The sequence below is a fragment of the Cajanus cajan genome, chromosome 6 (assembly GCF_000230855.2).
Source record: "Cajanus cajan strain Asha chromosome 6, NIPB_CcT2T_4, whole genome shotgun sequence".
NCBI lineage: Eukaryota > Viridiplantae > Streptophyta > Magnoliopsida > Fabales > Fabaceae > Cajanus > Cajanus cajan.
In genome coordinates, this window is record NC_138522.1 from 41147247 (window position 1) to 41170185 (window position 22939).

Genomic DNA, 22939 nt, shown 5'->3' on the forward strand with positions numbered 1-22939 from the left:
ATAAATTCCTTTTCATACATATATATATATATATATATATATATATATATATATATATATATATTTATTTCACCGCTATTTCTCTCTTTTTAAACGTGATTTTTTTAAAGTGGAATCCCTACCTTTTAATTCCTTTTTCTAAAAAACCCATCACTTAACATCTAAACATTTCATATATTTATTTTCTATTCTTTCAATTTCCAGAATATTTCTCTTCTATCTCACTCTGGTGTAAAACACAAATAAAAATGAGTCGGAAGGAGTATTCAATTAATAAGCAATCAATTATTGTAACCTAAAACACGTCACCGAATTTTTTAATATTTATTCTACACAAAATTAAAGTCACACTCAAGTGTCTGTCATAGACTAATACGAGTAATAATTTAAACAATTAAACACCCTTTGGTACAATGAGAATCTAGATTTAGATAAACACTAGGTGGCGGCTTGAGGTTTGAGCTTGCTAATAATTCACTTTCAAGCAGGGAAACAAAATGTTGGATAATTTGTTGAAATGAATCTTTCTTTTGCAAAAAGGAAAAATAAAAATCTGAAAATTGCTCATATTTCTTGATTAGTAAGCATTTTCATAGACTCTAAAAACAGCACCAAAATGACAAGAAGCCCCTAAACCCAGCCATAAATCAAGGAGGGATAAGGCTTCTTTGTCCTCATCATGTCCCAATTTAGTCACAACCCCTTGACGCAGAAAACTCCACTTACAACAAAAATTTAACTTTTTAAAAAAATGCGAATCTAATTAGTAATTACAACCCCCACCCAACTCGTACTTATGTGTCTAATTAGACAATTAGACAGTGATAATCACTAATCAGAGGCATAGTCTTAGTGGGTTACTGAAGTTGATACAACGTCTAATCCTTCACAGCTCCATTTTACCTTACTTATTAATGTCTATAACATTTTTTTTCCTGCTAATCCACGCCACGCTAGCCCCTTATGCTGTTTCTTTGAAATGTTAACAAACCAAAGCCCACACAACACTACACCTCAAATCTCTCTCTCTCTCTTTCCTCATTGTGGGTCTTAGTTCAATCTTGATACTTGCCTCGAAAGTCTCAATCTTTCTTGTTTCTTAAGCAGCCACAGATCTGGGGCAAGGGCACCTACCCAATATACCCAAGTTGCTTTGTAGCCTCCAATCTTTTGTAAGAACACTGTTTCAATTATCATTAAGATTAAGATAAAAATAAGTAAGTTACATCCGGTAACTTTGAGAAGACTTAGGTGTCAGGCTTTATGGGGCACTGAGGTGTTCCTATGGTAATTCTCGTTGGTAATGTTTTTGTTTGAATTATGCAAGTGTGAACAATATCTATAAGGAGGAAAATACAAAAAATAGTGCTATTTTTAGCTACATTATTTTACTAGCTTTGTGTAAGCATTGGGGTTTTTAGGATTCTCTTTTACTCTATGCTTTTGTCAGTCCTTGGGTTCTGAGTCTTTTTTGGGGTTCAGTATAATACGAGTGCCATTGTCTAAAATCAGCATCTTTCGGGGTCCTCCTCCTTTTCCCATCTCCCACTTCCACCTCTGCTTAAATTCGAATTCTTTCTGCTCGATCCGTGGATTTTCCCGGTTAAATTTTGCACCTTTCGTCTCTCACCAAGGTATGCCATGGAAAAAAAGTTTTTTTTTTTTTGTTTTTTGTTTTTTGTTTTTTTTATAAAAATTTATTTTCCAATTGGATTCTGCCCCCATTTTTTCTTTTTGTCCTGAAAATGGAGGAGAATGTTGGATTTAGTTGTTCCATTTGGTGGAAGAACTGTTTCAGTTCAGTTGGAAGGACTCTTGTCTGATTGAAGAATGTGCTTGACTTACATAATTTTCCTTTTTAATTCTTAGGAAATAAGGTGTTGTCTGATGTTTTAACTTGGAGATCTAGCATTTTTGTTCCATTATTTTGGGTAATATTTGACTAACTTGAAGCTGGAAATTATGAGTCTGTTCAAAATTGTGGGTTCCTAGTGCCTCTCGCTGCTGAACTGTTTTTTTTTTTTTTTTTTTTTTGGTTTAGTAATTTCAAATTACAGTTATACGAAGATAGCCTTCGTAATAATATTACTGGATCTCTTTCTCCCCAAAACTTTACTGGTTCATTGCTGTTGTGAAGTGCCTTAGAAAAGACTGATGCATTGCTCAATTAGGATATCTTTCCCTATCTCTCAGGTTCCAAAATGTGTTCTGGCTGAGCCCTTTTATCTCTGCAAGTTTTCTGAATTAAACAAATTGTTTAACTCATCTAAGATATTTTAGTAATTTCTTTATCTGTCGTGGTGCTTGTAATTCTCTATCAGTGGGTCCTAAATTGGCTTGAGTTTTTTATTTTAATTTTTTTCATAGATGAACTGCCTTTGAAGTTTGCTTGAGTAAGTTTGTGCCAAAGAAAAGGATACTTGTAAACGTGGATTCTTTGCTTCCTTTGCATTTAGGTGCTGCATTGGTGGCTATCTCTGTAAGCAATTAGCCCTGTGTGGGAACTGGGAATGAAAAAAGAACCTGCAAGTTATGCAGTAATTTATATAAGGTCTGATTAATTTCTCTGAACAATGTCGAGGGTTACTAAGTGGAAGATTGAGAAGACAAAAGTAAAGGTGGTTTTCCGGCTCCAATTCCATGCCACACATGTAAGTTTCCCATCTATGCAACTTTTTGTTCATTCTTTGGGCTGGTAATTTCAAATTTCACAAGAAGAATTTTAATTTTAGGTTGTTGGAAGGGAGTATAATCACTGTAACTTAGAAAACTCCAATCTGTCACTCAAATAATGATCTGAGTGCTCTGCACATTTGGTCTTAGATTCCATTTAAACCTACAGTTCTCAGAATTTATTCGAAGTTTAGTTGACATTATGTTATACTTTGCATGTCTGTCAATATGATGGTTGACACTCTCATTTGTCCTACTAAATTCTGTCCAGTTTTCAAATATTCATGTCTGTCAGTATGTATTGTGATTCTATCATCTCCGTCATGTTTAATTCAAACATACAAATATATGATATTGCTTTATCAATGTTATGTTCCAACCAATTTGTAAACTTCTTTTATTTTGGTATATTATCTGATTTTTTAGTTTTTATTCTCCATCATGCTAATCAGTTTATGACAATCATATATCTAGCAAGTAGTGACATCCTTTAAACATTCAGCATCGTCCTATTTCTCTGTTACTCTACTCCTTTGACTTTGTTCCATTCTTCAATGTAAACATGTGAGCTATGTCACCAAAATGATTATTATCCTTCAGTCACTTGATGTTTTTGCTTTTGGCTAGGTATTATAAAACTATAAATGAAAAATTTATATATGAGCTTAACATCTGAGATAATCTCCATCTAAGCCAATTGGGAACATGATTAGAACATCAAATTCATAGGCAATGGGTTGTTTTATAGAAAGCATGTCTTGGAGCAGATATTAATTATTTGAATGATGTAGCTGTGCCTTGGTTACCAACATTTATGTATCAGCTTTTCAAGATTCACACAAGTAAAACAATGCTATATCAAGGTCAAATAAAATACATATGCTTCTTTTCACAAGTTGTTGAATGCAGCCATGTGAAAAATCTACCCCTATTTTATCATCTATTATTTATTGATGTATTTTTTATAGTTGAAGTAATTAAATAGCTTTAATAACTGAGAACACAACAGTAATTTGAATTTGTTTTATGAGATAATTGATTGGTTGATACACATGAAGTTAGTTATATGTTTGAATGAATTGATATGGGTTAATATCAAAATGGTTTGTTAAGAAATAGAAAGAAATCATCTAAGCTGGATCAATGACAAAGGTACAGAAAGCTCCATCTTGTTCAACATATGAATTAATATAGCCTATCTCAATTTTTTAAGATTCATTTCAATGTATTCATGCAGTTGGATGGCATGCAATTTAGATATAATGAATGCAATATGGAGGCTTGGAAATTGGAAATATAATTCATTACTTTCAAGTTGGTGCTTTTAAAGCACTGAAAACAGCTTCTAAATACCGCATGCCCTGAACATGAAAAATGTTTATTGATTATTCCTTACATTGGGGTAGATGAGGACATAAAGAGTGTGATTTTTCTGTTTCCCCCTTCACTACCTTTTTTTTTTGGTAAAGACTACAAGTATTCTCTACCAGAGACAATCTTGTTTAAATCGTGTAGGATCACTATGAACAACAAAGTTCTCCTTTTGAATATTTAACACAACTACATATTTAAGCCTCAAATTCAAGACTATTGGTTAAGTTGGAACAACTTTGTAACAGTTGATTCATGTACTTAGTGGTCTAAGATTAGATTTGAATCATTGACCATTGCCTCCAACAACACTGAGCCACTAAGTTAATGACTAGTTTTTTTTTTTTTAAACCTTGGCTTTTTAGTTAAGAATCTAATGTAGAATTCCAGACCCACTTAAATATTTTCAAGGAAAAAAAACAAACAAGAGAAGCAGATGAACAACCTATTTATGTGAAAAGTGACTACATTTCATTGGCCCTAGCCCTAAACCTAAGTGAAGGTGATACATATTTACTTTGTTCAGTGTTTGGCTTTAATTAAAGTAAATGGCCCTCATATTAGGAATATCCTATATTTTTTTTTTCATGTGATGGCTCAAATATCTTTTATTGGGTTAGGGACTGTTCACGTGTGACATAATTAATAGTTAAATGGTCTACTATCTTTTTGTGAAGAATGAACACTTTAGGTTTATGCCACTGTTGAAGGTTTAAAATTCTTGATCAAGTTTAGCTGACTGCTGCAGTGATTAGGCTTAACTTCCATATCTTGCTGAATAGTTAATCAAGCTCTAGAAAGTATCTGAGGTCTCTTTGCAAGTATTGACTTCTTTATCAACTCAGCTCTCTTGAACTCATTTATATTAATTGTTTCAAATTATTTCTACCTCTATCTTGACTATTTGCTATTTTAAAATTCCATCTTGAGAATGTAATATGAAAGAAGCTGCTTCAAGTTCTTTATCTGGTAGAGTTACATAGCCCTTAATATTGTCAGCACGATCAGGTGATATCTTGGAGAGAATTTATATTTAGGCAGTTTTCGTGGTTAGTTGAAATTTTTGGAAGGAGTCTGCATTAAATCAGCTTTGTTTTGGGACAGAATTATTGTTACTGTTGTTGAGTCCATACTCCATAGTTCTAGACTTCTACATCTATTTCTTTATGCAATTACTAAGTTGAGTTTTGTTTATGTTTGGTCTAGATTCCACAATCTGGATGGGATAAATTGTTTATCTCTTTCATCCCTGCCGACTCTGGGAAGGCTACATCAAAGACAACCAAAGCAAATGTGAGAAATGGAACCTGCAAGTGGGCAGATCCAATCTATGAAACTACAAGACTCCTCCAAGACATTAAAACTAGACAATATGAGGAGAAGTTTTATAAACTTCTTGTGGGGATGGTAATGTTCTTTCATGACTTTTAAATGAACACAATTGATTATGCCATAGCATTTATAGAAGTGTCACGTGAAATACAGAAACCCAATTCAACAAGTTAATCATATTGTTTATGGCTTAATGCATAAACCTTCACTATATCACTCACATTAATGGTGCATAACTGCATATTTAATGAACATATTTTTGGTTTGTTTACCTAGTTGATGCTTTGAGATCTTGATTATATTCTTTAACAGTGTGATGCAATAATCAGTGATACTTTTGAATCATTATTTTTTATTTAAAAGTTTTATTCAAAATAATCAGATTCAGATTTTTGAATGGATCTTAATGTTAGGATTAAAATCTAATTAACACTGACTTATTTAAAGAACATAACAAATTCATAGTATATATAAAATGAGTTTCATTGTTTTTATGACACGCCACCATCTCCATTGCTGCTTGCAACCATCAGGATTCAGAAATACCTGAATGTTGATAGCAAAAAACTGAATGTTTTCCAATGAGATAGATGCTTGTGGCCATTAGTCTTGTTAGAAATTAGAACTTCAATAACTTTATTTTTGGCCTATCCACTACAGGGTTCATCACGATCTAGCATCCTTGGCGAGGCCAACATTAATCTAGCTGATTTTGTTGATGCCTTGAAGCCAACAGCTGTTTCTTTGCCTCTTAATGGAAGTGAGACTGGAGTCATGCTACATGTGAGGATCCCTGACTTCATATTTCTCTGATTTATTTTTCTCATGTTTGTTACTTTATTGGTTATGCACTATTGCACTTACATGGTTGTGTGGCAGTACAATCTAATAGTTTATGCATTTCTGTATACCTAGTGCAATGACATACAACTGTTGCATATTTTTGTTTAAGTTCTTCAGTTGCTAGAGATATAATAGGTATCACATTTAATGTGTTGTTTCTCTTTCTTGTTTGAAGCCAGGTCACAGTGCAGCTTCTCACTTCCAAAACTGGTTTCAGGTACCATAAATGAGTTTACATTTAAGGATGTGCTTCTTCTGAAAATGATATATTTATTTAATGTTGTTATTACTTTCAGAGAATTTGAGCAGCAGAGGGAACTTAGAGAGAAGGGTCTACAGAACACCTCTGACCAAGGTACTCATGATGAATCTGCTGATAGCAAAGAGTCATCTCCTGACCAGAATGTCAATAATCATATTAATAAGGTTTCATATCTTCTCCCCTTTGCAAGCATTACTCTTATATTCCTTCTCTCCCCTGCTTGGTTGGAAGGGCTAAGGCATTCTTTAAAAATGAAAATAAAAATTACAGACAGAATACACATGCACATACATTCCTTTTTAATCTTAATGAAAAATACTTAGCAACTATGCGTTCTTCATGATGAAATATAACTTTGTTTTTTTATAACGAAAAAGATGTATCATCAGGTATCCATCCAATGTGTTTGTTGGTTTGATTTACTTCCTAAAAGTTAAGCATTTTTTTTCCCACTTGTTTGACACATCCCCACTTATTTATTTCATGAAATTAGGTTAATTCAAGAGTGAAATTGAAAAGAGAATCTAAAGATCTCCCCCGTATTTCTTCACTTGAAGGAGAATCAGGGGTAAATGAAGAGTATGCTGACTCAGCTGCTGGCTTTGATGGCTCATCTAGTACTTCTGGAAGCATATATACTGAAAAGCATGATATCTCCAGTACACATGAAGTGGACAGTCTTAAAAGCGCAGTCTCTGGTGATTTAGGTGGACTATCTCTTGGTCAAAGTCCTCAGCCAGAGAAGGGAGAGGCACCTGATAATCAGTTTCCCTCACAGGGAAGTGATTGGGTTCATGGTTGGAGCGTAGACTATTCAGCTGCTTCTGAAGATAGTAGCAGCAGCAAACTTAAGGGAAATCTGGCAGCAATTGAGTCATCTATTCTTGATCTAAAAGTGAAGGTAAGTTCTTTGCAAAACCATGCTGATGAAATAGGCGTTGAAACACTTAAGTTTTCTGGGCAACTTGCTACTGAGATTTCATCAGGAGAAGAGTTGGCAAAGGAGGTCACAGTACTAAAGTCAGAATGTTCAAAGTTTAGAGATGAGTTTGAGCAGCTTAAAAGTTCTAAGTTGAGATTGGCATTCACTCTCAAAGAACCTATTGATACAGATAGGGATAAATTATTTCAAAATTTACAGCATAAATGGATTAAGGGGCTTTTGCTCATGGAAGATAAGTTAAGAGATATTCAGAAGGTGTCTATGGGATTTCCTGACAGGGATTTTAGATTCCTTAACTTGGAGTTAGAAGCACTGGCTGTGATTTTGCAGAATCTCAAACAAGAATCAGGAGAACCAATTTCAGGGGCCAAAGCTGTCAATGAAAGAGAGAACAAGAAAAAGGATTTACATAAAAGTGAACAATTTTTAACAGATATTGGGTCTGATGCAGGTTTATTTCAACCCGAAAACATGAATCATTATCTTAGCATACCTGGCCTTGTGTCTAACGAGTTTGGTTCAGTTGATCCTACCCTTGCTATGAAAGAAAAAATCTTTGAACTTCTAAGAGAGCTGGATGAGTCCAAAACTGAGAGGGAAAGCCTTGTGCGTAAAATGGACCAGATGGAGTGCTACTATGAAGCTCTTATTCAGGAACTTGAGCAGAATCAAAGGCAGATGATGGCTGAGTTGCAGAACCTTAGGAATGAACATTCTACTTGCTTGTATACAATTTCTGCTGGTAAGACTGAGATGGAGAGAATGCACCAGAATATGAATGAGCAGATAATGAAATTTTCTGAAGACAATCGCATTTTGGAGTCTCTGAACAGTGAGTTTGAAAGAAGGGCTACTTCTGCAGAAGCAGCCCTTAAAAGGGCTAGATTGAACTATTCTATTGCCGTTGGTCAATTGCAAAAAGATCTTGAACTGCTTTCTTGCCAGGTTCTTTCTATGCATGAGACAAATGAGAATCTCATAAAGCAGACCCTTTCTGATTCTTCATATCCAAACACTGATGGTAGCCCAGAACCAGTGACATATCCAAAAAATTCAGAAGGTCATACTTCCAGTCGATTGCTAAGTCAAAACCACAGTTCTTCTTTACAAAGACAACATTTGGGTGAAGACATTTTACTTAGTGATTTGAAAAGATCACTTCAGTTGCAAGAGGGATTATACAGGCAGGTTGAAGAAGAAATCAGTCAAATGCATTTTGTAAATATATACTCAGATGTGTTTTCTAAGGCTTTGCAAGAAACATTGCTTGAAGCAAGTCTTGACATTCAACTCATGAAAGAGAAAATTGTTCAACTCTCCCAGCAGCTGGAGCTTACAAATGAATCCAATGAGTTACTGGTGTTGAGGTTGCAGAATGCTATGAATGACATTGTCTCGCTAAATGAGTACAAGGAGATTTGCACTGCAAAGAGCAATGATATTGCTCTCCAGAACCAAATTTTAGAGGCAAATTTAAAAGATCTTGTTCATGAAAACAATGTTCTTACTAAGAAAATTAATGAGCTGGAAGTTCTTCTAACAGAGTGTAGAAGTTTTGAGGACAAGTACATGGCATGCAGTACAGAAAACTCGGAATTGAAGAGTTTATTGAAAAAAGAGAGCCTAGAAAGTAATCATCTTCTCGGTGAAATATCCATTTTGCAAGAAGAGTTAAAATCTCTTGGAACTAAATTTGACGAGCAAGTTTCTATGAAGGATAATCTGCAGAATAATGTCATCTTTTTTTCTAATAAGTTGCAGAAATTGCTTGCATCATATGAAGAAAGACAAGGTGAACTTTCCCTTTGTAGTAGATCTGCCTGTATGGACTCAGAATGTGAAGACTTAGAAGGTCTCTTATTGCGACTAGAAGAGCTGCAACAGAGTGCGTTTCATAGAATCCTGCTACTCATTGAAGAGAAGGAGATTTTAGTGCATGAAAAACATATGGCTCACGTATCTTTAAATACTGCAGAATCAGATGTTCTAGTCATGAAACAGAAGTTTGAGCATGATTTGCAAGAGATGTTACATAAGATAAGTATGTCAGGTACTCTGTTGCAGAAACTTCAGTTAGATTTTGAGGTGATCATTGACAGGATTAATGCTGGTTTTGAAGCTGAAGAATTATATTCTCAGCATCACAAAGAATTTTTGTCTGGTCTGGATCATTTGGAAGCAGAGCTGCAACAGCTTAATTCCAGAAATCAGGACCTTGCTCAAGAAATAATAAAGCTAGATACTTCATCTAGTGACCTTGAAATGTGTAAGCTGACCTTGTTAACAATCATAGAGGAAAAGAAAGATTTGGAGTCATCTTTACAAGAAAAAACAGAAGAATCTGCCAAGATTTCATCCAAGCTTAATTCTTTGGAGAAGAGCTTGCATTCTCTGCACAATGAGTTGCATGCTGAGAAAACTGTCCGAGAGAAATTGGAGAAAACAGTTTCAGATCTTACAACAGATTTGAATGAGAAGCAAATCCAGCTGCAGGGAAAGAAAGATTTGGAGTTGTCTTTACAGGAAAAAATAGAAGAATCTGCTAAGATTTCATCTGAGTTTAATTCTTTGGAGAAGAACTTGCACTCTCTGCACAATGAGTTGCATGCTGAGAAAACTGTCAGAGAGAAATTGGAGAAAACAGTTTCAGATCTTTCCACAGAATTGAATGTGAGGCAAATCCAGCTGCAGGAAAAGAGAGATTTGGAGTCATCTTTACAGGAAAAAACCGAAGAATCTGCCATGATTTCATCTGAGCTTAATTCTTTGGAGAAGAACTTGCTTTCTCTGCATAATGAGTTGCATTCTGAGAAAACTGTCAGAGAGAAATTGGAGAAAACAGTTTCAGATCTTACCACAGAACTGAATGCGAAGCAAATCCAGCTGCAGGAAAAGAAAGATTTGGAGTTGTCTTTACAGGAAAAAAGAGAAGAATCTGTCAGGATTTCATCTGAGCTTAATTCCTTGGAGAAGAACTTGCATTCTCTGCACAATGAGTTGCATGCTGAGAAAACTGCCAGAGAGGAATTGGAGAAAACAATTTCAGATCTTACCACAGAATTGAATGAGAAGAAAATGCAGCTGCAGGAAAAGAAAGATTTGGCTTTGTCTTTACAGGAAAAAGCAGAAGAGTCTGCCAAGATTTCATCTGAGTTTAATTCTTTGGAAAAGAACTTGCATTCTCTGCATAATGAGTTGCATGCTGAGAAAACTGTCAGAGAGAAATTGGAGAAAACAATTTCAGATCTTACAGTAGAATTGAATGAGAAGCAATGTCAGCTTCAGGACTCAGATCTGAACAGACAAGAACTGATCCATCTGAAGCAAATGGTGACAGACTTAGAATTTGAAAAATCAAGAATCTCAGATCTTCAACTGAAATCTGAGGAACATCTTAAAGATGCTTTAAAACAATATTCTTCCATTAGTTGTCTGGAAACTCAGTTATCTGAAATGCATGAATTTTCTGCAGCTACAGATGTTGCTATGACTTATACAAGAGCTCAGTTTGAGGATCATATGGAGGAGCTTGCTGAGAAACTCCATTCTACTTGCAGGCAACTTGATGTGCTTCACAAGAAGAATCTTGATGTAGAATCTGAATTGGATGGATGTCTTTGCAGAGAACTGACTTGCATTAAAGAAAATACAAGATTGTTGACAAGTCTTGACTTCCTGAAATCTGAGTTAGAGGTCTTGACTGCTCAAAATAGAGCACTAATTGATCAAAACAGTGCAATGATGTCCGAGCTCAAGGAGCATGAGAGTAGGACAGAGAAGGTCAATGATACTTCTTATACTCATGAAAGACAGTGCATCCTTGAGGTTGAAAGGATGGAGCAATTGCTGGCAAGTTGTTGCAGAGATGCTGAAGAACTCTTCTTGTCCAAGGAAGAAGCTGAACTCAAGTGTATAGTTCTCCAGGACAAATTGGATGAACTGGAAACTGCATTCACTTCATTAAAACAATCAGACGATGAGCTGATAAGGCTGCAGAACCAATGTAATGAACTTACCAGGAGGCTTGCTGAACAGGTTTTGAAGACAGAGGAGTTTAAGAATTTGTCTATTCATTTTAAGGAACTAAAAGACAAAGCTGAGGCTGAGAGTCTAAATGCCCATGACAGAAGAGGACATGAAGGAGCACCGGTTGCTATGCAGGAGTCCTTGAGAATCGCATTTATCAAGGAACAATATGAATCAAAGTTGCAAGAACTAAGACAACAGCTGTCTTTGTCAAAAAAGCATAGTGAGGAAATGCTGTGGAAACTACAAGATGCAATTGATGAAACTGAGAATAGAAAAAAGTCTGAAGCTTCTCAAATAAAAATTAATGAAGAGTTGGGGATGAAGATTTTGGAATTGGAGGCTGAGCTACAGGCTGTAATTTCTGATAAACGCAATTTGTTAAATGCTTATGATCTTATAAAGGCTGAAAAAGAGTGTTCTGCAATAAGCCTTGAATGTTGTAAGCAAGAAAAGCAAGAGCTTGAAGCTTCACTTGTAAAATGCAATGAGGAGAAGTCCAAAATTGAAGTAGAGCTTACCTTGGCAAAGGAATTAGTTGAGACTTCAAAATCTCACGTGACTGCTCTGAATGAGGGCAATGGTGTATTCTCCTCTTCATTGAATCCTCAAGAAAAATCTACTCGTGAAGCTTGCAGTCATGAGCCAGAGAGTGCAAGTTTACTCGTCAATATGCAACCCAAGGTAACTGATTTATTTATTTATTTTAATCAAACATCTTTATTACCATTCACAAAGAAGAAATCAACTTATCTCTAAGATGATATATTGATACAATAATAAAAACATATTTTGATTGCAAAAAAATGTTGATTGTTCAAACTTCTGAAGGACACTAGCTATTATCTGAGTCTTTATTTTAGTTAAGAAAGGAATCTTAGTCTTTATTTTAGTAGTTGAATTATTCTCATACTTTCAATGATTATTGTTCTACTGTTCTTGTATACCTTGGTGATACAATCATATTATTAGGACTGTTTCATTTTAGAGGTTGAAACTTACTAAAGCAACCTACGTTGTTTATTAAATACCATATTAGAGCTAAATCTTTTGAAATACATTGTGCACGATTGTGATTACCTGGCTAGAAGAAAGTCCTACTAAACTTATGTGCAGGCCCCTAATTGCCTTTTTTCAGTTATTCATTCTGGACAAGTTATTAGCCATTAATAATTTATCACAGATAAGTACCATCCTTGAAAAATGTATTTTTTGTGGAAATCATTTTCTAGTTAAATGCTGATATCTAGGAGTTTTATTTGTAAAAAATATTTTTTTTCATTGGTATTCTTTGTTTATTACAAGTTAAGAACCATCTTATTAGGTTATTATGAATTGAGCATGTTGTTATATGTATTCATGGAGTGTGATAAAATACAACAGCAGTTCCTCTGTTGAGAATCTTAACTGCCTACAATAGAAGTCCGATATTTTCAATAATCTTAAGACTTTTGTCTTGCAATATTGATTGTCACTGTGTCAGTTGACTAGTTCACACGTAACTTTTCACTTAATGAAATGTGCATCCCTTTAAAGTTCTATGCAAGGAATTTGCAAGTATGGAATAAAAAATGGGAGTATGCATAGGAGAGAAAGGAAACTTTGGAATTGAGTATCATTTCTTTTCCTTCTTTCTTCTTTGCTTCCTATATTTTCTCTCGAGCTAAGCAATGCCTTTAATTTCTCTTGGTATGCCTTCTTCATTGATCTTGAGTGGTAAGACAACAATTTATTTGCATAATTATTTGATAGGATCCTCTTGCACCAAGTGTTATGAATGGATGCCAAACTCTTGGAACTGAAAAGGACTTGCACCAAGAAGAAGTAATGAAGCATGTGGCATCAACTGAAAGTTTGAAATCTATCATTGACCACTTGAATAAGGAGGTAATTTTTTAAAATGCATAAACAAGTTAAGTGTCATTATTTGTCTCTTTTTCCGTCTATTTTAGTTTCCATTTGTCTTTTCTTCATTTCTCTTTTGTTCATTACTCTTTTCTTTATTCCTCCAGTCTTCCTTACTCTTTAAAGCAGTACTTTGCTTGTCTAATATTGTGCTCTAGGGAATATAGATAGCTTTTGCGTTTTCCTGGTCTGAGTTGCCACATTTATAGTCTTGTCTGATCTCTAAGATCTGTTTTCTGATTGCAGTTGGAAAGGATGAAAAACGAGAACATGCTTTCTTCAGTAGATGATCATAGTCATGAGTCAAGTTTTCCAGGGCTGCAAAGAGAACTGATGCAGCTACATGAGGTAAAAGATTCTTGTAACTTGATGCATTGATTGCTTTGAAGCATACCTCTGTCTAGATTCTTATTAATTTTGTACTTTGCTCAGGCCAATCAAGAGTTAGGAAACATATTCCCTGTTTTTGATAAATTCTCTGTCAGCGGTAATGCATTAGAAAGGGTGCTTGCTTTGGAGATTGAGCTTGCTGAAGCGTTGCGGACCAAGAAGTCATCAAGCTTCCAATTTCAGAGGTACCCTCTCCTTTGCAACAGTAATGAGATTTGATAAAAGTTGCAATTTTGGAAGCATTTCACAAAAAGATTCCACCTCTTTCTTCATTTGATTAAAATATGATGAGTGATGACCAGTAAGATGCATAACTTCAGTTTCACGCTGGGAATATTTTGAAAAGTGATTTGTCAAGAACCAATTTATTCCACAAGCTAAATTTGTTTGGTATAGGTCAAACATGTCATATTTGTTAGATTTCATCTTAAAATCAATTGACATAAATAAGTTGTCCGATAGATATGTAAACTGCACTAGGAGAATTGAGGTAGACGGTGTGGGACTTCCTAACACTCCCCCTCCACTGATGTCTGCCAAACCAAGTGATGCCTACCAAAATAGGCAAACCAAGAAGATGGACATTAGGCTCTGATACTATGTTAGATTTATCTTTAAACCAATTATCATTAAGTTTAGTTGTTCAATAAATATATAAATCACACTCAGATATTTGAGACAGGTGATGTGAGACTTTGTAACATCCCTCTTCGACAGATGTCTATCGAATCAGGTGATGCCTGCTAGAATTGGTAAACCAAGAAGATGGATTCTAGGCTCTAATACCATATTAAATTTCATCTTAAAATAATTGGCATCAAGTGAAATTGTCCAAAAGATATATAAATCGCACTTGAAGAAATGAGGCAGACGATTTGGGACTTTCCAACAACATTCACCAAAAAAATATATCAAACATGTCACCTTTTCACTAATATGTTTAGCACAACTCCTCACGAAAGCCGTATGGGCTTGAAGCATGGGCAAAGCACAAGCCTACTTTACATTGTTCTGAAATCTAATTTAGTAAGATTGAATTATGAATAAGCATGACAATTAAATCTAAACCCTTCGGTACTTGTCTGATCCAGACCTAACTTTGATCAAGCTTTTCTTTTGACGTGGAAGTTGCATGTATTTTCTCATTATTGATCTTGCCTTTTTTTTATTTGAGTATCTTGATTGTTTACTTCCGCTTAAGTTTCCACATGTTCAAATTCAATTGTTAAATGTATATTATGATTTCTTTTCTCTTCTTCAGAATCTGGTAGTGGCGGACATAAATCATTTTTTAAAAACTAATCTGACCCTTTTATCCAGAGTTATTAGCATTGATGCATTTTTCTTCTATGTTTCAGTTCTTTCTTGAAACAGCACAGTGATGAAGAAGCAGTATTCCGAAGCTTCAGGGATATCAATGAGCTAATTAAAGATATGTTAGAACTAAAGACAAGACACTCTGCCGTGGAGACAGAACTGAAAGAGATGCATGATCGTTACTCTCAATTAAGTCTTCAATTTGCAGAGGTTGAAGGTGAGAGACAAAAACTCATGATGACTATTAAAAATACTCGAGCATCTAAGAAGGCTTCAAATTAATTCATCAACCTACCACTTCCTTATAGCCACAGTAAGGAAGCATTTTTTACCCCCTTGCACAGGCTAATAATAATTCATGCTTGATTAAGATATTCGTGGCCCCATCATATCTACCCTTCTGTTTATTATATATATAGATAGATAGATTATGCTATATAAGGGGCCCCATCAGCTATGGCAAGAGGTTATATTTTTGCAAGGGTTGGTATGGTGTTACATCATTTCCAAAGTTAAGCAGCAGATAATACTTTTGTGTAAATAAAATAATATGTTAAGAATCCAAGTATATATCCCTGTAACATCTTTGACCCGAGCCTGAATACTGCAATTGTTTTTCTGTACAGGAACATTATTTCTATTTAAAACAATTTTGTGAAAACTTGTTTTTCCAGCGGAACTAGCTATATGTTTCTATGTATACACTCTGGATTGTTGTTGAAAATTAGTCACCATTTTCAGTGCTAAATACTTGGAATGAATATTATAGCTATCAAAAAAAAAAAAACTATATGTTTCTATGTTTGTAATTAAAACCATGTTAAACCAAATATTGAGATTGATTATCTGGATAGTTGGTTGTTAAGTCAGAAAGTTAAGCTATCAACTAGTTTAAGCTGTAAGGTAAGAATCCAAGTCAAATCCTCTGAAGCACAGAGATTTTGAATGGTATCCAAATATTCCCTTTGCAAATGGCCCCACCGTTTTACTTAAGCTGTCACAAACATGATAATAGGTGTATCTGGTTAGGTATTTTACAAGTTATTTAATTAGTTTATTTGACTAAAAATAAGGAAATAATTTATTACATTGATAATATTAAACATAAAAGAGTTTTTTATTTTTATTTTTATTATTTTTATTATTTTTATAAGATAATGAACTTTAAATATGTTTCTAGTCTTGTAATATATTTTTCATGACTAAATTAGTCTTTTGGTTCTTCATTTTATTTAATTTGATCAATTTGATCTCTATTATTAAAAGGTTTAAGTTAGTCCATTAATTTTTTTTAAATGAACCAACATGGCATGTATTATCATTACATGTATTAAAAATTTAATGTTGTTAATTTCAATTTGATAAAAAAATATTATATTGTTTTATTTTTAGGCTAAAAACCTATTTTGGTCTCTTATAATAATTGTTTGTTTCAATTTAGTCCTATTTTTATTTTTTGTCTCAATTTGGTCCCTAATAAATTAATTGGTTGCAATGTGGGACTTTCGTCTAAATTATTTAAACGGAGTTAACTATTGACCACGTGGATGCCACGTAGATGCACAGGTGGATGCCAAATTTCTTGAAAATACCTGGAACCAGAACGGCCGGTTCTGAAACTAGAACGGGCCGTTCTGGGTGCACACTTTGTGTGTTAATTTTGCATCTAAAACGGGCCGTTCTAGATGCAAAATTAACACACCACGAGTACAAAAGAACGGCCCGTTCTAGATGCAGAACAGTCCGTTCCAGAACTATAATAATTTTGAAAAATATTTTATGATAAAAATTTTAAAATTACTTATTTTTATAAAATACAATTGTCTTATAAATAGAGTGATAATTTTTTCTTTTTCTCTTTCTGTCTGAAGAAATATTTAAGTGTCACTTAATAATTTTTGCAACTTATTTAAAATTAGAAGAATAAAATGATAAAAATTAATAGGATAAACATAATAAAATTATTAATTTATTTTCTTTTAGTGTCCTCTAAATTTTTACACTCATTTAAAACAAAAATATTTTATGTTATTTTGAATTAATTTAACGAAGTATCATATGATTTTTAATTTTTTTAAAAATTTTATAAATTTGATCAATATATGAAAAGTTTTTTAATTTAACAATTAAATTTTTAAAAATTTGATATAGAATATTAATTATTAAGTAAAATAAATCTATCAAGACTTAATCTTGAAGTAGGTGAATTTTTTCTTCATTAAAAGTGAAGATAATTTTACCAAAAAATAAAAAAATAATTAAACAATAAAATAAAATATAAAAAAATATATTAATGTATTTATTATATTAGATATAACAAGATAATTAAAATATAATTAATAATATATATTTTATAAAATTATTAATATTTTATATATAAAAAAAAAAGAATGATTTTTTTTTTACTATGATTAATTTAGATTTGTCCCTGCATGTGGTTGTGTGGTGAAATGTTAGTTCTGTGTATCCTCTTCCTTTACTTCAGGTTCTACCTCTTTAAGAATAGGTTGTTGGCGTACATCGTTAATGACTTCAAGAAAAAATACCATGTCATTTCATCCTTTACTGTATAGTGTCAATTTGGTAGTAAGTGGTTCACTCTAGTTTGACTAACAATGAAATAAAATTTGTTATCATTGTCTTTAGTGATACACTGCATTTTCCTTAATGATATACTGTATAGCCCAACTGTTTAGCAATTGAAGTTATCAATTTTCATCGACAATATTACCAAATCTAGTGTTTGAAATGCTTTGTACTTTGGGTCTTTTTCCTTCCACGATTCACAACCGTGAACTATAATCATTGACAGTTTGTGTTTAACAGTGTGGAACCAGAACAACCTGTTCTGAAATTAGAACGACCCGTTCTTGTTGCATTTTTAGTGTGTTAATTTTGCACCTGGAACGGGCTGTTTCGGATGCAAAATTAACACACCGAGACTGAACCCAGAACGGCCCGTTCTGGTTTCAGACCGACCGTTCTGGTTCCAGGTGTTTTCAAAAAAAATTGGCATCCACCTATGCATCTACGTGGCATCCACGTGCATGCCACGTGGCCAACAGTTAACTCCGTTTAAATAATTTAGACGGAAGTCTTACATTGCAACCAATTAATTTATTAGGGACGAAATTGAGACAAAAAAATAAAAGTGGGACTAAATTGAAACAAATAATTATTATAAGGGAGCAAAATAGGTTTTTAGCCTTATTTTTAAATTGAGTGATCAAATTGAAGCTTTTAATTTGAAAGACCAAATTAACTAATTAAATAAATTGAAAGATTAAAAGTGTAATTTAACTTTTTTTTTAAAAGGACCCTTATATATATTGTTTTAGTTTCTATGATTTTTGGCTTATTTTGAATTAATCTTCGTAAAAAAAAATAACAGGGATTAGAAGCAAATTATCTACATGCGTATGACCCAAATTTATTGTTCCCACTCATAAAAATAATCTTCTCACTAGATATATCTCTAGCATATTTTTATGAGAATGAGATATATAAATTTAAATAATGTAACTCTATAGATTGTCAAGATTTAATGTCGCGTGTCTATTTAAAAATTTATATAACTTTTTTTTTACTGAAAAAAATTATACAACTTAAAATCTCATAATTTGATTATTCATAAGATGATAATCAATATTTATTTTTAATCTCTTATGCTCACGTTAAAAAAAAATTCTGACTAAACGCATGTGATTTTTGTGGACCTGGACCTAGATTTTTTGGCGTCTCTTTCTCCTCCCTTCATTATTTTTGCGTGTTTCTTCTTTTAATTTTTCTTTTTGGTAGAGAAGCACGAGCATATATAATTTCATGTGGACCTTTGTGCCTTCCATCATATGGATCACACATGCAAAAATATCTCAGCTACGAACCACTCACATGGCCCATTCAGTAACATTCTAGTGTTCATATACAATCCTCGTTACGATGTCTATCTCCTTTCCCACTCCTCTTTTTCTTTAATATTAATCATATTTATCTCTCCTATAACACATGCAGCCATGAAGCGTGAAAAATCATTTGAAGATTATTTTGCTGGTGGAATTATGATATAAATGTTTAAAGGATTCATTTCACAAAGCCAATTTAGAAACTAATGTGGTGGTGTATGTGATTTTGACGAATTAAATTGAGGATTTTCTCATTTATTTTTATTTTTAATTTTCTTAAATACGTCATTTTATACTAAAATTAGGGTTATGTTTGATTGAACTTTTATTTATTTAAAATTATAAAATAAGGTCTGTTAAACTTAATTATATAATAAATAACATTAATATGATCAATTTAATTAATCATTAAATGCAATTAGTTGTGCTAAATTTAATTGTTTTGATCAACTTCTAATAAGAGAGATTTAAATATAATTATATCTAATAAATGATTTTACAAAGTTAAAACTTCGACCAATGGCTAATGTTTGTTCAAGTCTTTACTTAAATTTTAATAACTAAATTTGGAAAAATATACACCAATATATATGAGAAGTGAATTTACGTAAATTTACTTCATTTAATAAATAAATAAATATATGTTGATTTAAATTAAAATAAAGTATTAAATATTTTTAAATTTTTTAAAAATTTACGAACTTAATCTATACATTAAGAATTTTAAATTGAATCGTTGAGATTTAATATAAAATATGAATTATTAAATGAAATAAATTTAATTGAAATAAACAAATCTTTTATATATATATATAAAGTCAGCATTCGTTAATATCATAATGTCAAATTAGTAAAATATCGGTATCAAATTAGTGAAATGACATCTTCAATAATTTTTTTATAAAATACAAAATTCAATAATTTAACCATTGTATTTGATAATAAAAATTAATAATTTTAAATTTTAAAGGATAAAAAATAATGAAATTTGTCTACAAAGATCAAGATCAACACTTACTCAAAAACCTAAAATAAATTATACTTTTAAATGACAAATAATTTGAAATGAATAAAATACAAAAAAAAAATAACAATACAAGTGCATTAATAAAATATTGCATTTTTCCATAAAAAATGCTATATTTTTATTATTTAATTCCTTGACCAAGAGCCTTGAACACTCGTTAATATTTTCCATGCCATATTCGGCTTCTTATTCGTATTATCTAATGTAATCTAATGACACTAATGAATTTCTCTGATATTATTCTAGCATATCATAGTACCGAAATTGACAATTCCTATGGGGAGTTATTTCCCTCGTATGAAAAGATTAATTGCTACAGGCAAAATATTACAGCAGTCGCTATTTTGCTGACACCTGACTCACTGAAAAGACAAATGGACCCAATCCCATTCCCATGACACGAGGCTAACACGTGTAACTTCCAACAAACTGATACATTCACATCTTATCACATTCATTGCTTGATTTTCCATCTAGATATCAATAACTTGGCAACTGACTAGTTCAGCCTGCCCAAAATCCCTGTTGGCAACTACCCTCCAAACAATTGCTGCATCTGATTCAGCAGCAAGTTCTGGAGATTCATGCAATGTACTTTGTGACAGAGTTGACACTGAAGGTGAAGACTCCAAATTATTGCGCAGGCAAGCCTGCAGAACAGCAATATGATGATTGGCATCTTTGGTAATGACATGAAGCTTTCCATGGAAACCAGCTAGTAGATATGGGGACTCTGATTCAGCATAATCATATATGGGCACTTTTCCTATAACTACTTTCCATGCATCTTCACCTTGATCATATACCTTGATCCTCCCACTATCCATAGAGTTAGAAGGATCAAAAGCATATAATTCACCATCCACCACAACACTCAATTTGGTACCTGCCTGCTTTGCAGGCCATCCCTCACCCATTCCAACTGGCATTTCTATCCATGAGTTAGTTTCAGGATCATAGATTTCTCCCCCAACATCAACAAAAAAAGGCCATGAATAGAGACTTTGTGGAACACACAACCTTCCCATGTATGAGGTCAGTCCTGTGGCAATAGGCTTTAACATGTCAGCCAAAAAAGCACTAGGCAGGACTTGAGCTCTAGAGAATGGCATACTAGGTACATTCGACCATGTATCTGTAGAAGGGTCAAAAACTTCAGCAGATTGGAGTGGAACCAGTCCAGCTTGACCTTGACTAACCCCTCCAACAACATAAAGCTTGTTATTTAAGATGCCTGTCTTACAGTATGCACGACCTGTGGACATAGAAGTCACCTTGCTCCACATATTTTGTATCGGATCAAATCGCCAGACACTTCTCATAGTTGAAGCCTTAGAGAATCCACCAAGAACATAGAGACATCCATCAACAGCTCCAATTGCACAACCGCAAAAGGGCATTTCATCAAATGCATTCTTCTGTCCAAGAAAGCCTCTAATAACTTCAGCAATTCTGATACCCTCCACCACGTTCCACATCCAAAGCCTAGAAGAACGTTTTCTAGATTCTTCTTCGTTAACCAAATTGGGCATATTAGGCACTCTCTGCCATATCTTAGAACGAGGATCTAAAGCATGCCACAGAAGATTATTTTCTCCAACCTTAATCAACAGATACAGCCACTCTTCAGTTGTTCCAAGTTCTTTTCTTACTTTATATAGTTCCGAACTCATGATAGTTGACTTCCATTTCTTTGATACCAGCCTTACACTGAAGTAACAAATTCTAGGAAGTCTAGCAATAATCTGAAGTGATAACTCATCAGGGAGATGAGGAATTAGTCTTGGACTCTCTTCATCAACAGCAGGTGACATTCTTTGCCTCTTACATGTCTCATTTGGAGAGACCCCATTCCCTTCAATTTGGTCAGATTTTGAATTCGCCACACTGAAAAATGAACCCATGTCTAGAAAAACTCAATATCTGCATGAAAAACAAATCACCAGGAGAGGAAATTTGAGTTCTCAAAACTAGGCATTGTAAGCATCAAATGACCCCTTTCTATCCAGTAGAAATTAAAGAGACAGAAAAGCAGTATAATCAGACAACAACCCATCACTCAAAACAATAAAACAACGAGAGAAATGCAACTGCAAACACTCTCCAAGGACTTTAAAGGCAACAGGATTTTCCCTTTTGAAAAGAAATTAAAAAGAAAAACACCCACATGACTCCTTCACTCCCCAGATTCCCGGAATGAAGAAAACAATTGACAACTTGTTGCAGATAAAAGTAGTAAAATCATCTACACAGTGGCCATCGGAAGCAGGTAATACACAAGGGAAAAAGGAAAAGTATCACATCATCCAATATATCAGAATATGCAGATCCAAGACAATCCAGAGCTGAAGCATAATTGAAAGAAACACCCGAACCTAAACAAAATTTCAGAAATTCACCTTCCTCAGATGTAATTCAGGCAGGACAACAATATTTTGAAACCATTTTACCCAAAAAAAGAAAAATCTAGAGTTTCCAAGCAGCACTTGAAAAAAGTATTTTCCCCCCTTCCCCTGATTCCCTACTTCTCCAAACACATCCCATACGCAAAACTTGAAAGGATGCGCATTGAAATTGAACAGTAAAATTAGAGTCAGAAAAAGGAAGAACCTAGTAGGAACAGAGAATTAATTAAAATCAAGGAAAGAAAGAGAAAGAGAAAGAGACACTTACAGTGAAATAAATAAAATTGAAACATGTATGAGTATGAGAAGATTTGAGATTCAGGAGAGAGAAGGTAATGGATTGAAGAATTAAATGAAAGAGGGGAATGATGGAAACGTAAGAACGTGGGAAAGTGGCATGGCATTGGCATACATACATCATCGCATGGCATTCGCACAGTTCAAATTGAAAGTTCCATTGCAGCTTCCAAATTCCAACAACCAATGTTAAATCCAAAATACTAAAATCTAATCAGTAATCACCTCACCATTACTCTAATCTAA

At 33.5% G+C, this 22939-nt stretch overlaps 2 protein-coding genes across 10 annotated transcripts; one reads left to right on the forward strand and one right to left on the reverse strand.

Moving 5' to 3' along the window:
• The first annotated feature begins 880 nt into the window (after positions 1-880).
• On the forward strand, positions 881-15786 carry LOC109796730 (sporulation-specific protein). 4 transcript variants are annotated; one of them, XM_020356495.3, is made up of 11 exons: positions 881-1287; positions 2457-2651; positions 5251-5451; positions 6037-6159; positions 6399-6436; positions 6516-6645; positions 6975-12134; positions 13203-13337; positions 13602-13703; positions 13788-13930; positions 15104-15786. In XM_020356495.3, the coding sequence occupies exons 2-11, from the start codon at positions 2574-2576 to the stop codon at positions 15342-15344; spliced, it is 6351 nt and encodes a 2116-aa protein (XP_020212084.1). In that variant the 5' UTR covers positions 881-1287; positions 2457-2573; the 3' UTR covers positions 15345-15786. The 4 variants fall into 4 exon arrangements, with proteins under 4 accessions (XP_020212084.1, XP_020212083.1, XP_020212082.1 ...); XM_020356494.3 differs by having other exon boundaries at positions 881-1172; XM_020356493.3 differs by lacking the exon at positions 881-1287 and adding an exon at positions 1310-1634.
• A 4282-nt stretch (positions 15787-20068) lies between these two features.
• LOC109797911 (Galactose oxidase/kelch repeat superfamily protein) lies at positions 20069-22939 on the reverse strand. Of its 6 annotated transcripts, none has more exons than XM_020358071.3 (2): positions 22813-22939; positions 20069-21914 (listed from the first exon to the last, which is right to left on the reverse strand). In XM_020358071.3, the coding sequence occupies exon 2, from the start codon at positions 21893-21895 to the stop codon at positions 20465-20467; it is 1431 nt and encodes a 476-aa protein (XP_020213660.1). In that variant the 5' UTR covers positions 21896-21914; positions 22813-22939; the 3' UTR covers positions 20069-20464. The 6 variants fall into 6 exon arrangements, with proteins under 6 accessions (XP_020213660.1, XP_020213658.1, XP_020213662.1 ...); XM_020358069.3 differs by having other exon boundaries at positions 22665-22886; XM_020358073.3 differs by having other exon boundaries at positions 20069-21878; positions 22665-22885.

What these genes read in the sequence shown, in the direction of transcription:
- LOC109797911 (XM_020358071.3), bottom strand. Translation starts at nt 21,895, where the DNA reads ATGGGTTCATTTTTCAGTGTGGCGAATTCAAAATCTGACCAAATTGAA.
- LOC109796730 (XM_020356495.3), top strand. Translation starts at nt 2,574, where the DNA reads ATGTCGAGGGTTACTAAGTGGAAGATTGAGAAGACAAAAGTAAAGGTG. An exon ending in TCCAATTCCATGCCACACAT is followed by an intron (nt 2,652 to 5,250) that starts GTAAGTTTCCCA and finishes TGTTTGGTCTAG; the next exon opens with ATTCCACAATCTGGATGGGA. An exon ending in TCAAGCTTCCAATTTCAGAG is followed by an intron (nt 13,931 to 15,103) that starts GTACCCTCTCCT and finishes TCTATGTTTCAG; the next exon opens with TTCTTTCTTGAAACAGCACA.